This window comes from Pleurodeles waltl, chromosome 5 (genome assembly GCF_031143425.1).
Source record: "Pleurodeles waltl isolate 20211129_DDA chromosome 5, aPleWal1.hap1.20221129, whole genome shotgun sequence".
NCBI lineage: Eukaryota > Metazoa > Chordata > Amphibia > Caudata > Salamandridae > Pleurodeles > Pleurodeles waltl.
In genome coordinates, this window is record NC_090444.1 from 1,050,170,462 (window position 1) to 1,050,187,132 (window position 16,671).

Sequence of the window (16,671 nt, forward strand, 5' to 3'; positions counted from 1 at the left end):
CGGTGTCGATGTACCTAACTATCCCGATACCGAACGGAACAATACCGAGGCTTTCTTCCGAGATTCTGACTAACTTTCCGAACCGAAACACGGAGCGAAAAGGAACACGTCCGAACCCGACAGCGGAAAAAAACAATTTAAGATGGAGTCGACGGCCATGCGCAATGGAGCCGAAGAGGGAGGAGTCCTTCGGTCCCGTGACCAAAAAAGACTTCTTCGAAGAAAAACAACTTGTAATACTCCGAGCCCAACACCAGGCAGCGGACTGTGCTCAACATGTGTATCTGCAGCAACATATGCCATCGAACACATAGGTTCTCTATCCATCAAAAATCCACTTGCCAATTCAGACTCGATCATCATAGCCTAGTGAAAGAAAACAAAGGGGGAATACCTCTTACGGTCATTATACATCCGGTTAATCTTATCCCATTCTACATTCAGCTGGGTCAGAGCATCTCCAATTTGTACAGCTTCCGGGCCAGATGCCTCCAGTATAACATCAGGCTGCTTTTCATGTATCACTGCAATCTGCTCCCCAAGTTTCTCCAGCTGGTCTTTAATATTCTGCAAGCAGAGTGAGACAGGATCTTCAAAAACTACCCTCTAGTACAAAAAAAGACTGTGAAAAACACCACAATGAAACTAAAATAATACATCTTTGTGATGAACTGGGTAGAGAGGAGGCAGCAAGAAAACTAAACAGACAGGCAATTATACATGTTTTTCATCCTTTATTGAATCAAAGAGTACAAACAACTTTTTGTATTAAACCCTTACACTGAACTTTAACAAATAGACCCATGTGCTATGATCAGACTCTGGAAAACCACTGATGCTTTACAGAGGTAATTTGGAATGGTATGCTCTTTCACAAAACCTGGGACAAAATCCTCACCACCTTGACAAGGTTTCCACTGCTAAAAGCCTGAAACATGCACAAGTCTAATCAGATAGATATATACATGTCATTACTTCGCCTAATCCTCAGTCTCAAATGCAGTAACATCACTCACATGGAGTGATTCCAAGTCATACTTACATCTACAACACGTGGAGAAGCAGTTAGCATACTAAACCACCTGTTAAATATCAATGTACACCAAACACACAAAAGGTGATGGGAAGAATGATTGCGTGTTGTCTAGCCACAGGCGATAGTTTGGTGTAGCATCCCAAACCACTGCTCTTTTCCTCACCAAGCCACCCCAGTTTGGACCTAGCCATGGGCAAATCAGTCTTGAACCTGCTCCGAAAGGAACAGTCCATCCCAAACTGCAAGGCCAGGTCCTCCATGAACTGTTCAGCATTCCGTCCATCATCTGTTCTATTTGCATTTGTCGCCCTAAGTGGGAAGGGTATGACCAGACGTGGGTCCAGTGCCTCACTGGATTCAAGCTAGCCTAGCCGATGAAGGGTGATACCCTGAAACTGGTCCTAGGACGCTTGATTCCGGTCCAGGGTGGACCTGGCTTGGCAGTTCAATCTGGACTGTTCCCATGAGGAACAGGGTCAAGACTGATTTGCATATGGCTGGGTCCAAACTGGGGTGGCGTGGTGAGCAAAAAAAACGATGGATTAACCCCAGATCTTTTTGACTGTAGTAAATGTTTGCATTGTTCAGCATTCCATCCATCATCTGTTCTTTTTGCATTTTTACTCCATGAACTGGAACATAAGCAACCCAAGACCAGTTTCATCCTGATTAGGGCTTATCATCTGGGTATAGCTCCGTTCCAGTGGCACTGTGAGCAAGGAATCTACGTCTGAACACACACTTGCCACTGAGGGTGTTACATCAAATACACAAAAGGTGATGGGAGGAATATTTGCAATTTGTCTAACCAATTTTGATATCTTGGGGTGGCATCCCAACTCATCATTCTTTTGCTCACCATGCAACCTCAATGCAGACCCAGCCATATGTAAATCAGTCTTGACCCTCTTTCAACAGGAACAGTCCAGCTGGAACTGGAATACAAGCAACCCAAGACCGGTTTTACCCTGATTACAGCTCATCAGGCAGGTGGCACAGTGAGCTAGGGGCCCACGTCTGGACATAGCCTTGCCACTTAGGAAGTACAGTCTCGTCTGTGCTTTCACGAACCCAGTTCTTCAATCTTTTGTATTTCTTTTCTTTTATCTCTTTAACCATGCATTGGGTTTGCGGACTATTGTCAACAAATAAGAGAATGTCAGGATATACTGGATCATGTGACAGAGACCCAATGCCAGGGGATCGGAGCCTTACACTGGCTCAACTGGGGAAAAGATTCTGCACCTGAAATAGATGCTCTAGCTAACTGAGGACACCCAGTTAACATATACGTATGGAACAAGTGCTTACTCTCTATACTTTATAATTTTAAATTTCCTTTTTCACCAGAAACATCTCTATTAGGGCTACCCTCTATTCCTATCGGACCAAATGAACATTATACATTTATTTTTAGATTGCAACCAAGAGTGTATGAGTGGTTTACTTTAGGGCTCAGAATAATCTTGATAATCCTGGAACTTCCTCTGCCCACATAAGTATATACACTTCACCTAGCAAAAGAGAAATTATGCTTGAAAAGAGCAACTGTACACAGTGACATTCAACCTCTCCCATATTTCAGACATTCTCTGTACCATCTGTGGCCTTGTTACATCATTAACCAACACTCTGTTTAACATTGTGCATTATGAAATAGTTGATCATTCTCCCTTTGTTACCTTTTTCTACATTTTGATTCATACAGCAAAAATCAACATAATTACTTAGCACCATAGATGCAGCATATAAAACTCTTTTGGTGGAAAGAAGACAAACAACCTTTTTCAGTTTCTTGGACCTGCCAGAACCCCAGCTTTTGACAATAACGGTCCTAATTTCAAGTAGTCAAATTCGAGATAATATACCCTTTTTATTTGCCAATTTGGCAGATAAGTGTTCTGGAGAATTTTATCATGATGTGTTTTGACTGCTATCTAAAAATATAATTTACCTTCAAGGAATCTTCCTGGGTAGAAAAGTCTTCATAGACACCACTGCTGAGCTCAGGAGCACTGAGCAATAACTCCACATCAGCCATAGCAAGTAAAATTTTGTTGATCTGCACTAGGTAGCTGGAAGGAAAGAGTGATGATCCAGCTCCAGGTGCATACCCTCCAGTGCCCCTCTTCCGAACGCTTGTAGGCTAAAAGAAAAAATAAGATCAACAAGATAGCTGAGGAATTCTCCTTTGGGAAGATATGTTAAATCATCCGTCCATTTCCCAAACCTTGGAGAGTATATATTGCAACAAAAGCAACCAGTTACTTACCTGAAATCATGATTTTTCAAATTAAAGTTCTTCTAACTTCACGTGCTTTGCCCAATTCTGCCTTCAAGTGGTTATGTCAAAGAAGTGTCCCTGGTGCTAAACGTTTGTATTTTAATTGGGTGTCGACATAGGTGGAGTCATACTATGGCACCGACCACAAGACGACAATGACCCTCTGCATGCCCACCATAATGGATTCTTTTTTTCCCTGTCTCCACAAACCTCCTTTAATTTGAGATCCAAGGATTGCATGTGAATCTGGAACAGCATCAAGCAGCAAACAACAAGTTACTTACCTTCGGTTACACCTTATCCGTTAGAGACACTATCTAGCTGCATGTTCCTTATCTTTGAATTCTCCCCAGGCGTCACACTGGATCCAGAAGATTTTCGTGAGCAGTGCCCCTACGCACCATTAGGTGGCATTGTTCAGCTCTGTGTCAGTCGTCGTCCGAGCCGGATATGATATGGCGGTTCCTATATAGGGGCCACGCCAGCGCGCTGACATCTGTTTCTTTTCACAACTTTTCATGCCAAAAGCACAGAGCCATAAAAAACTGACTACGGGTGCATCAAAACTAAGGCATTGAAAGGGGATTCCCTGCCCCCAGAAATCAGTTCGTAGCACAGGAAGGATGGGTCGGTAAGGAGTCTGTTGCTGGATTTTGTCTCTACTACATAAGGCATTACTAAAGGCAAGTAAGTCTTTTATCTGATAGAGACGTCTAGCTGCAGATGCCTTACTTTTGAATGGATACCCAAGCAATACCTCCCCGGAGGAGGGTCTGCAAACTAGGGGCCAGATGTAGCAAAAGAAAATTTAGCGAGTTGCAAATTGCAAATCAGACCAACTCGCAATTTGCAACTCGCATAATTGTGTGCAGAAAGGTGTCTCAGACACCTGCGACTCGCTATGGGGTCGCAAAGACCCACCTCATGAATATTAATGAGGTGGGTCGCATTTTGCGACCCCATAGCGAGTCCATGCATTCACAGGGATGGTGGCCTGCTGAAGACAGCAGACCTCCATGTCTGTGACTGCTTTTTTAATAAAGCAGTTTTTTTTTTTTTTTGAATTGCAGCCCGTTTTCCTTAAAGGAAAACGAGTTGCAATACAAAAAAATAAAGAAACCATTTGGTTTCATTTTTTCAGAGTAGGCAGTGGTCCATTGGACCACTGCCTGCTCTGAAAAATTATTTTTAGTGACATTCACAAAGGGGAAGGGGTCCCATGGGGACCCCTTCCCGTTTGCGAATGAGTTACCACCCACTTCAAGTGGGTGTTAACTGCGAATTGGTTTGCGACCGTTTTCGTGGTCACAAAGCAATTCTGCATCGCGGTGCGAGTCCCAAATAGGAAGGGAACACCCCTTCCTATTTGCGAGTCGGATTCACATTTTGCGAGTCGGTACCGACTCGCAAAATGTGAATCAGCATTGCGATGGCCGTTTTGCATGGCGCAAACTGCGTTTGGCGACATGCAAACCGGTTCCTATATCTGGCCCTAAGTTCATACTAGAAAGTCCTGCAGGGCGGAATGGGCAAAGTACCCGTCGCTACAGACTTGACTGTCCAGGCAGTAGTGTTTGGTAAGCACGTGCAGAGATGCCAGAGTTGCCGCCTGACAGATGTCTAGGAGTGCAACTCCACGTGCTAATGCAGTGGTCACAGCCTTAGCTTGGGTAGAATGAGCATGCAAACCCTGAGATCCCTGTTTTTTGGCCATTGCGTAGCAGATCTTAATACAGAGTAAGAGCCATCTGAGATGGTCCACTTCTGCACTGCCAGACCTTTCTTCGCACCCATATAACCTGCAAAGAGTTGGTTCTCCACCCAGAACTCTTCTACGATCAAGGTATAACACCAACCAGAGGGTCTAGGTGGTGGGGTGTCTCCTCTTCCTTAGAATTTGGTGGGGGTGCGTAAAAACTAGGCAAGGTGAAGAAATGACCTACATGAAAGGTTGTAATCACTTTTGGCAGAAAAGAGGCCATAGTGCAAAGCACCACTTTATCAGAATAGATAGAAAGGTAGGGCAGCTTAGATGCCAATGCCCGCAGGTCACTAACCATGCGGGCAGATGTAGTGGTCATAAGGGAGTCTGTTTTCAGAGTGAGAAACTTGAGAGGACAATTGTGGAAAGGCTTGAATGAAGCGCACACCAGCAATGTCAAAACCAAATTCAGATCCCTTTGAGGAATAATAAAAAGGGGATGGAGGAAAGAGCTGTGTAAGATCTTTCAGGAACCTAGAAGTACATAAACAAAGAAGGTTGGCCAGGCAACCTAATAAATGCTAGGCATTTTCATCGGAGTTTGTCTGCTCTGCAGAGATCCCACCAGATGTTGAACTAGTAGGGATAAGCCCTGCTGTTCCAGCCACGTCCAGAAGCGCAGAGCCTCATGACAATTGGTCCAAAATCCCACCCCACCCTGCTTGTTGCAGTACCACATGGCGGTGGTATTGTCCATAAACACCTGCACCTTCACACCTTAGAGAGGGAAGAAATGCTTTCAATGCTAGCCAGATCACACGGAGGTCCAACAGGTTGATGTCGATCAGGATTCTGCCGAAGACCAGAAGCCTCTGTTCTAAACCTCTCCCAGAAGGCCATCTCATCCCAAAAGTGATGCATCTGCCACTATTGTCAGATCTGGTTGAGGAAGGGAGAGGGATCTGCCTCTGATCCAATTGCTGTTCATTAATCACCACTGCAGATCGTTTGCAGTTCCTCTGAGATATGGACCTTGTTGGAGAGATTCCCCCGATATTGCACCCACTGGAACTTCAGGCCCCACTGCACAGCCTGCATATGCCATCTTGCGAGTTTCACCAGCAGGATGCAGTAGACCATGAGGCACAGCAGCCTCAGAGTCACTGTCAAGAAAATCCAGGATAGAGACTGAAATATCGGTATCATAGCCTTAATATCCTCGACTCGCTGCTCGGGAGGATAAGCCCGAAACTGCACTGTGACCAGAAAAGCTCAGATTAAAGGGAGCATCTGAGAGGGAGTCAGGTGCGACTTTGGCACACTTATAGTGAACCCCAGAGAAAGCAGGAGGACCGCCATAGTTGGGAGTCGACACCCTGAGGGGAGTCCGCCTTCAACGGCCAGTCGTTGAGATAGGGGAAGACTGTAACCCATGATCTCCACAGATGGGTTACAACCACTGCCATCACTTTGGTTAACACCAAGGGTGCTGGTAAGACTAGAGGGGAACACGTGAGTTAAAAGTGCTCATGGCCTACTGTGATCCGCAAGTCTGTGGGCAGGCAGGATGGGGATATAAAAATAAGCTTCCTGCATGTCCAACGCGACCATCCAGTCTCCCGGGTCCATGGCAGATAAAACCTGAGCCAAAGTGAGCATCTTGAACTTCTTCTTGAGAAAGAGATTGAGGGACCCAAGGTCTAGGATAGATACTTCTGGCGGGTACCCTCTCTTTATGGCTCCCTTGGCCAATAGAACCGTAAATTACTCACGCAGAAGGGACAAATGAGTCTCCGTCATCTGATCGGACAATGGTGGCATGGTTGGAGGGGTTGTCTCGAAGGGGAGGGAGTAGCCCCTTTGGAGTAGCTGCAAAACCTACCCTTGTGATGTGATGGATTGCCAGCAGAGCAGGTGATGGCCAATTGTGTCCCCCAACTGGTCCCTGGCAGAGAATCAGACTAAGAAAGTTTAGAAGCTGCTGCAGGGGCGGGGGACTGTCTAGACCGCTGGCCACTTGATCCACAGAGTCAGTGGATGCCGTGCCCTCAGACACACAGAGGCTGGGCAGCATGCATGGCACAGTGGCTGGCTGGGAATGGACGTTGCTAGGGCCCTTTCCGTAGCTACAAAAGGGGCGAAATGCAGGCTGAGCAGGATGTGGGGCTTCTGCGAGGCCTAAGGACCAGGCCGTAGCACACAAATCCGTGAAGAGCTCGAGAACCAAGTTTGCCTTGCCTCCAAAGAGATGGGTGCCATCAAAGGACATGTCCATCAAGGAAGATTGGACATCCCCCCCGAAAAGACAGCTATCGTCAGTCAGGAGTGGTGCCTCAGGGCCACTGTTGATTAAACCGCTCTGCCTAGCGAGTGGCTGGTGTCCAGCTCGCAATGGATTGTGAACTTTGCTGCATCTCTCCCATCAGCAACAGCCTGAGAGAGTACAGCCCGGACCTCCTCTGGGACCTGTGGCAGCACTTCTGCAACAGTATCCCATAGTGTGTGAGAATAAAGGGCCAAATGGCATGTGGTGTTCACAGAACGCAATGCAAGGCTGGCAGAAGAAAACATCTTCCCAAGTGAGTCCAAACTTTTGGGTTCATTGTCCAGGCGAGAGGAAGGGAACACGCCCTGGGAGGTAAAGGCTTGGACCACCAAGCTTTCAGGGGTGGGGTGTTACATCAGGAAACTTGGGTCTCCAGGTGCAGGTGGATGGTGGTGGGCAATCGTCCTGTTCACAGGAACCCCTGTGGTGGGTTTGGACCATTTACCCAGAAGGACATCAGTGCGTGCCTCCATAAACGGGAGCAGGAGTTCTGAGGTGGAAACTCCCGGTTGCAGCACCTCTATCAAGAGATTGGTCTTGACAGCCACCGAAGGCAGATGAAGTTCCAGGACCTCGGCCACTTCTCACCACCACGGCATAAGACGCTTCCTCCTCCGCAGCCATGGTAGGGGGAGAAAGCATGCTGGTATCTGGCGAAGTATCCAGTATGCTAGACTCACCCAAGTCTTCACCCACACCAGTCCATTTGTTCATGGGGCTGGTAGATTAAAGGGTCCAGCGACTCCTCCGATTAATCCCGAGGCCTAACCCACAGTAAAAGGGTGCAGGATACGATTTAGGTGGCAAAGCTACTGCTGGCATCGTTCAATGCCCATTTGGTTGTGTGTTGGAGTCGGGCATGACGATGGAGATGGCGCAGCTCGTGGGAGCAGACTGCACCGGGATCATCGGAACTGACATCAGGGAAAGTCTGGCTGGTACAGCCAATTCCAGTTCAGATCCAGGACTGGAGCCCTGGGCACCCCTCGGCACCGAGGCTGAAACTGCCAATGCTGAACCCGAGGGGGGCCCCTCTAACTCCATGGACCCAAAGGCACTCCATCTGTGATGGGTTACCCAAAAATGAGGCGCATGGCCCTGTAAACCTCTGAATTGGGCTTGTCACTCCAGATCCCACAAACTTTGGTGGTGTGGAGTTGCCCCGGGTTCTACATAATGAGGCACACAGCGTCAACGACAGACAAGGAGAAGTTAAAAAATACTTTGACTTCTTGGACTTCCTATGCCTCGACCTAACCGATCACCCCGAGGACTTGGATAGGGACGACGATGATGGAGGACTCTGCGTCTGATCCTGGGACCTTCCTCTGGACCTGTTGAGTGTCGGCCAGGTATCAGCTTCAGGGACTGCTCCCTCAAAGCATCCAGACCCTCGGAGCACAACTTTGGGTCATGGCCGCGCTCCAGGCACCAAAGACACATGAGGTGCGGATCCGGTACAGACATTACCTCAATCCAGGATTTACAGGGCTTGAAGCTGGTCTTTCAGGAGGATATCCTCGACCCACCAGGACTAGAACACTCGAACAAACACTAAAAAAAAAAAAGCCATGTCAAAAATTGACCAAGGGATAACTCAATTCGGATCAACGCTTGCTGGCACCTATATAGGAACCGGATCATCATATTTTTCGAGTTCGATGTTGATGATGGACACAGTGCCGATTAATGCCACCTAATGCCATGCAGGGGCACTGCTCACAAAATTCTGCCAGATCAAGTCGGACGCCTGTAGAGGATTCAAAGGTAAGGAAGCTGCAGCTAGAAATCTATATCAAACACCATAATTATGGGTAAGTAACTGATTTCTTTTGCAGACTGAAATCTCTTCTACATTTGACTGCTTTGCATAGACTATTTAGCAAAATTACTTCCCTTAGGGAGGCGAAGGTTTGGAATAGGGAGTAGATGTGAAAAGATTTCTTAGTACTGCTCAGTCTATTGCAACTTCTTTCTGTGACTGTATGTAAACAAAGCAGTGATTTGTAAAAGTGTTTTCTGAGGACCATGTGGCAGCACTGTAGATGCCTTGCATGAAAACATTGACCAGTAGCCCTTTCTTCCTGGCAGAATGGGCTCTTTGTCTCAATACTAGCATTTTCTTGGCTAGTGAAAAACACAATTCAAAGACCAGTACAATTCATCTAGCAGTAGCATTTTTAGTTACAGCTGTAACTAAGGCCTGTGTTGAGTGTCCTACAAAAAATGGTTGGTCTTCCTGATATTATGAGTAACCTGCATGTAGTGCAATATTGCCCTTCTGATATCTAAGGAGTGTAAAGCCCTTTCAGCTGTATTGGACGCCCTGTAAAAAAGGGAAGTAAGGTTAAACATAAAGTGATGTGAAAAGGGGAAACCAACTTTGGCAAGAATTTAGGGTGCATTCTCATGATCACTTTATCCTTATGTATGGTTATGTATTGCTCTTGAACTGTGAGTGCCTGCAGCTCACTTACTCTTCAGAACGATGTGATGGCCGTGAGAATAACCAGCTTAAATGAGAGGTGTTTAAGTGGGGTTTTGTGCGTGGGAATAAATTATGTCTTCATTACTCCTGCTAATAGCAGAATAAGGTTCCACTGAGAAAGGGGGCACTGCCCATGCAAAGAAGAGCCTTTATGCTCCTTCCATAAGCCATTTACTTGGTGATATACAGAATATCTGCCTATTATGCAGTCCTCAAAAATAAACAGCTAGAGCTGATAAATGTATCTTCAGTGAAGCATATAACAGATTAGTTAGTTCAGTGGGCGAGGTACCTAAGTAACACTGTGTCCTGATGAAAGCTCTCCTCAAGTTTCTTAGTTTGGCATTATACTAGATACCTTTTCTATTTGCTGGCATAGAACCTTCTAGTAGAAGGTCTACATGTTTTTGATTACGCATGGTGTTTCGTTCGGTGAGAGTAAATTCCAAACCTCAGCTATCTCAAGAACCAAGTCATCTGCTGAGCTTCCCCTAGGTTTGGATGAAACACCCTCCTCTGTTCTATTGTTAAATTGTACTACCTTAGGGGAATTTTTACATACTGTTGCTTTGAGAACTATGGCAGGCAAGGGCACTTGGGAGATATTAAAATCAATGCCATATTGGACGCTCTGAATTCAGGAATCAGTGGTAATGTGGTGAAAGAGTTTGTAAATATCCTGTATCAGTTCAACAGGCATTCACCAGAGATTGAGGGTGGTAATGTCCGGATGTGAAGGTCTGGCAACCTGAACCTAATGTTGCAATAAGATCTATTTGAGGCATCCCCTGCTGGTAGAAGATTGTGCCTGCAACAGGTCTTAATTTTCACTGGTAATTGTAGCGTGTTTGTCTGTTTACATGTCCTTGCATGTGTTTTCTATTCCTGGGAGATGGGCTGCTGTTAGTGCAATGTGCTTTGTAGTGGCATATCTCCAGGTGTCTTGCACTAGCTATATATCAGTGGGTAAGATATGGTTCCTTCCCGCTTGTTAAGAAGGTATATTACAATTCTACTGTCTGTAGGTAACTGTGCTCTATTGTTCTGCACTTGGTTGTGAAAAGGCTTCAATTTTAGGAAAATATTTTCAGTTCCTGGCAGCAGATGTGTTTGGGTGAACCACAAGACACTTATTTTGAGGGTGCCCAGATGTGCTCCTCATCCTATGTTGGAAGTGTTTGTTATAAGGATGCTCTGCAGAAGGAGGTCCAAGAACGGTCTCCACTTTTGCATGTTTTCTGCATTCCACCACGTGATTTTCTTAGTTTTGACCGTTGCAATCACTAGATCCTTATAATTTCCTGTTGTTCATGTCCATTGGCTGTTTAACTACTCCTAAATAGGTCTCAGATTTAGCCTTATGTTTGGAATGAAGTAAATTTATTATGCCGTCATTACCAACAGTTCCATTACCGTCCTTGCAGTCAGAGTTTGAGAAATCTGGTAGGGGCAAGCCCAGCTTAGCATCAATTGCACCTTTCTTGATGTTGGGTAGGCCACTGCTGTAGTTGTGCTCAGGTCTGCCTCCAGAAATGTTTTTCCTTGTGACTTTCCCAATTCACTGAAAACCCCAGTTAGTGTAACAGAGATATTATTCTCTCCAGGGAGCCCTGGCATTGCTTGAATGTAGTCTCCTTGATCTGCCAGTTATCTATGGAATAGTAGATGTCTATCTATGGTGTGTCTTCTAAGGTGTGCTGCTACTACTGCTAGTGTATTGGTGAAGAACCCAGGTCCAGATTTTATGCCAAAGGGTAAGACCTTGAACTAATAATCTACATCTTCCATCACAAATCTGAGGATTTTGTTTTGTTTGCAGGGTGTTTGGGGGTGTGAAAACAAGGGCACTCTTGCCAGGTAGTCTCCCCCTTGCTAGCAGTAGTATGATGCCTTGAAAAGTGTTGTTTTTATAAACCTGTTTGCAAACCTTAGATCTAGAATAAGTCACTCACAGTCATATCTTGCTTCAGAACTACAAAGTAAAGAGAGCACACCTGTATAGCTTGCCTTGTGAGGCCCTATTTCTGTGTCATCCTTCCGCAGGACCTCTTACACTTCTTTTTGTAGCATTATCAACTGATGATTTTGGTATATCTCGTGTTTTGTTGGAGGCTTCTGTATAAAGTCACTAAAATAGCCATGTTGTATTATATTTCACAACCAATTGTCCTCAGTAAGTGGTTTCTATTTGGTTAAGAAGTCATTTATCCTCCCTCAGACAGGTGTTTTGTGAGTGTGGAAGACATCTCTCCCTTGTGGTATTATGCCTGGAAGAATAGAAAGGAACTGATTTTTCTAATAAAATGTGCCCATTTATTTTTAGCAGGGAACAGGTTTCCTCTTTATCTACCTCTATTTGCAGTCCAAAAGACTCAACTGTCCTTTTAATCACCACCATTCGATGTAGAAATATCATATGGAGGTGACAGCCTCCAGGGATCTACATCAACCTCCTTCTGAGAAGAGGCTGCCTCAACATCTTCCCACCTTGGCTCTTCCTCGTCTGTGAGGAAGCCTACTTCCTCCAAGTCTGAAAGAGTAACAAGATATTCCCCTTCTCCTATTTCCATGCCCCCTTCTATCTTCTGCTGTGGTTGGTTTTGCTCTTGTGGTTCCTTCTACCTAAGCTCCTTAACCCCATATGGGCAAGGTGGCCGAGTGAGGTCTGCAGCAGGACGCGCACACACTCAAAATGTGCACTGAGATGGTGATAAACTTCAACAGTTCACAGAGTTCAGCAGCGCAGAGGAGGCACGAGAGCTGGTAGAATCTGAGGAGGCGCACTCTGCTAGACTTACTTTAATGAGGTTAACTAAGGCCCGGTTAATGAACTGGAGTCTAAACCAGAGTGAGCTGTGAGCACGCAGCACTCCAGGCACAGCAAAGCAAATTTCAAGAGCAGCAACACAGTTAGAGGCACTGGCCCCAGTATGGTCCTACCTTAGGGTGGGTTCGGAAGCACAGTCATCAGGATTTCCTGTTACGGGCGATGGGAGCCTGGAAAATCTTGTCACCAAACTATGTTTTGAATGATAGGAGAAGATTATATAATGTACAAAGGTTCTCATGCTTTATTGGAAGCAAGAAATCTTGCGACAGTTCATTCTGCAGGCCCCAACGTCTCCTCCGACTTCATCGGTTCGAGATGAAGTCATACTACACACAGGAGGGCACAAGCCGGGTTCGAGCTGAGCACAATGCACATCTTAAAGCAACACACCTTATAACAGATCCCACTTATAGAGACCCTGTGTATTTGAAAGCTTTATTTTCCCTCATCAGGTTCTCTATACCAACCTCCAATGCCCTCGTCCTCCTCTCAACTTCAATGTCAGAGGTTTTTATATACCTCTGGGACTTTTCTTTTGAGCATGCTTGTCCTTCCTTCTCTCTTTGTATGAGCGTCCTCAGAAGTCAAGGCAACACTCTTTGGCAAATCTTTACCGGAGCTATTCTCCTGCCTGGCAAGATAGAAAGTGCCTCGAGCTTGTCCAACTGCACGATTTTTGGCCACAGAGGGCTTGGTTTTGTACAACTCAATGGTTTCACTCAAAGAGTTGTGCTTTGGGATCTTAGGTGGTGGTGATGATACGAATCCTTTGACGGCTCTGAGAGCTTTCAGGCCTGGGGTCACTGTAAGTTTAGGACCTTGATCTCTAAGGTAGTCCCTACCTCCGGTGAAATTTCCTTGAGGTCTGAACCTCGGCATTCCCCCTGAGCCTCTCTGTCTTCATCATTGTTGGAGAAAAGAATCCCCTCCATGGACGGTACACCCCTTCTCTGTTATCCTAACTCTGATACCCGAGCCATGTTGGCACACGCCCAACGTGGTCGCAGGAATCTTCTTGATGGACTAAGGTTTCTGGTTTGAATGGGCTTGAACAGCAAGCATGAAAAACAATCCTCCGACTTAAGGTTTCTTGGGCGGCAGAACCTGCATATGGATGCTCGTTGCTTAGGGAGAACTTCCTATGGCAGTTCAAAATTTTGAAATGGTCTGTACACCTTAAGACTCAACTGGAGAATTGTCTGTCAATTGATAGCCTAGCATAAGTGGAGAGAAAGAAGCTTACGCCTGCAAATTGTGTTTAGAAACTGAGGGTCTTCTCTTTTGAAGTTCTGAAGCAAAAGACTGTTGAAAGCATACGGATAATAAATATGCAGCACTGAAGAAAATAAAGATGAGATAATGTGACATTATATTTCGAAGAATATTCAACCAGCAAATGTAGCCTGGCAAAATGTAGAGAATACTGCAGGAAAGTGTTCTCTATCCACGTTGTTTCACTGGCAAACTTATAGAAGGTTTCATGAACTAACAATGTATTATGCAGTGAGGGAATGGTATCTCAAAATGAAAAAAAAATGCATTCAATGTCTAGCATTTTAGGTTCACACCTGCTGTCTTGAGAACTAAATGTCAGACTACTGAAGTAGCGCAGAGGGGTATGCTTTCATTCTGTCACTGGTATGATTCATGGAGGCATTGACTGGCCTTTCACTCAAATAGTTGTATGTGTGCAATGGTGCATAACAGTAACACCCTATAGCATTGTTTGTACAGTAAAAGTAATAACTGCAATCTTGATCCAGAAACTGAATTATATGTGCTTGAGGTCAACTCTTTGGGTATTGTAAGCTTAGGGTCAATATTATATTGACTCATAACTCCACCAGGGTCAACACTCAACCTTTGTTTTTTGTTTTTTACAGTTAGGGACATTTCTAGATATTGCCACTAAATTACAGAATTATGCACCATATGTCTCTAGAAGAGGACTTACAAAGCACTGACATGGGTTTTTGTAAACATCCTAAATGAATAATAATGTTGGAAAAGCTCATAAAAAAACATTCCATGTTGGTAATCCAGATAAGAAAAGATCATGCAACGGTTTACTCCAATTACCCCAACTGCCTCCTTCCAACAGATACTTTATACCTTGCAAACCCCCCCAAAAAATTATATTGAAATTGGTAAAAACAAGTTTTTTTCAAGTTTTTGTGTTTGCAATCTGCTCATTACCGATGATAACTACAGTACAACTCACAAAGAAAGTTATGAAAAAGTCTTGAACAAGTTACTTACCTTTGGCAATACTTTTTTGTGGGGGATGCAGTATCTAACTGCAGATTCCTCACCTTTAGAATAGTCTTCAGGTGCCAGACTGGATCTGGAGGTTTTAATAGCAGTGCTCTTTCCCACCACTGGTTAAGGACTGTGCAATGACCTTATTCTGCCATAGAAGTGATGGAGTGGTGCCAGACCTGCACATCAACGTCCGGTTCTTGCTTGACTCCTTCTACACCCTCTACACCCTCTGCCATGAAGCATAAACAACTTGAGGTACCAGTGTGCAGATCTCCAACTTAGAAACTTTTTAGATGGCAAAGAACAAGATACTTACCTTTGGGAATGTTCTTTCCCTGGTGCCAGCCTAGATCCGGAAACTAAAAAAAAATCAGTGCACTTGTGTGCTGATAGATGGTGCTGTGTGACACTGTAACGAGCGGGTCACATATAAGTGTCACCCATGCGAGCTTACAGCTGTTTTTTTCAGAGGCTTTTTCCGCAACCTTAGATATGAAGCCTATCAGGAGAATGATCAGTGTGTAGATTCCTCAATCAGAACATTTTTATATGAAACAGAACACAATTCCTCTGAATGTTGTGGCGGCAGGGCAGTGAGGATCTGTAGATCAATAGAGTATCCTCCAGACACATTTACAGATGGTAAATGACTAATCCGTCAGATAGATAAGTCTAACTGTAAATTTCTCACCTTATGAATAGATACTAAATCAGTATCTCCCAGGGTAGTCAGCCTGTGGAATTACTCAGATCAATAAGTCCTGTAGGACTGATTAGGCTGACTGTCAACGGAATAGTGCTTTGTGTATGTGAGCACTGATGCCCATGTAGTAGCTTGACAGTTATCCTGGACAGACATTATGCGTGCCAACGCAGTGGCTTAATGAAACTTGAGGGAGCCTCCCAGCAAAGTACATGGAGATGTCCCCTCCTCCACGGTCCACCACCTACCACTTTCACTGAGGGGGACCCTGGAGCTCAGAGGTCCCCCTGCTCCACGGGGGCTGTGGGAGCTTAAGTTATGCCACTGCGCGGTGGTAACAGCTTTGGTGGAATGAGCCCTCAGGCATTCAGGAGTCTGCTTCTTGACCAATGCGTCACAGATTTAATACAGAGGATTATCTACCTTTACAAAGTCCTTCTCTGCACTGCTTGACCTTTCTTTGTCCCCAAGAACCTAACAAAAAGTTGAATGTTCACCCAATAGTCTTTGGTGCAATCAACATAGCAGCTCAAGGCTATTTTGAGGTCTAGCCAATGGATTCACGCCTCCTTTTTCAAGGGGTGAGGTGAACCAAAGAACATCGGGAGTGGGATGGATTGTTCAACAGAAAAATGAGTCACGGCTTTTGGCAAAAAAAAGTTGCCCTTTGCCTCCAAAGCAGTTTTTCTGGAAAAAAGATAATGTAGGGCATCTGCGTGTGGAAGACCTGGAGCTTATTCACATAACGAACTGAAGTAATTTGAATGAGGAAGACAGTTTTGAGAGTCAGCAGATGCAATGAGCAGCTGTGCATTGGGGTGCCTGGCAGGGAGGATTACATCCACCACCTTACGGGGTATCAAATACAGCGAACTATGAACATTCAATTTCCATGAAATGAGGTGAAGATTGCTCAGGTTCCGATGGAGAACTCTGCCCTGTTGGTGCAACAGAAGATCCCAAGTGCTCCAGGCAACTCCACAATGGCACAAGACCCATGATCCCACTTAGCCCTTCCTACTGCCTACCAAATGGCAGTA

The 16,671-nt window shown here is 45.2% G+C and overlaps 1 protein-coding gene across 4 annotated transcripts in view; it reads right to left on the bottom strand.

The window, feature by feature from the left end:
• Window positions 1-16,671, bottom strand: part of UTRN (utrophin) — a 1,374,288-nt gene that overhangs the window by 802,521 nt on the left and 555,096 nt on the right. For all 4 annotated transcript variants that reach the window (XM_069235249.1, XM_069235248.1, XM_069235247.1 and 1 more), the window contains exons 42-43: window positions 2,991-3,182; window positions 395-567 (exon numbers count right to left, since the gene is read on the bottom strand). In XM_069235249.1, coding sequence (XP_069091350.1) covers window positions 395-567; window positions 2,991-3,182 — 365 coding nt within the window. The remainder of the gene's footprint in view (window positions 1-394; window positions 568-2,990; window positions 3,183-16,671) is intronic.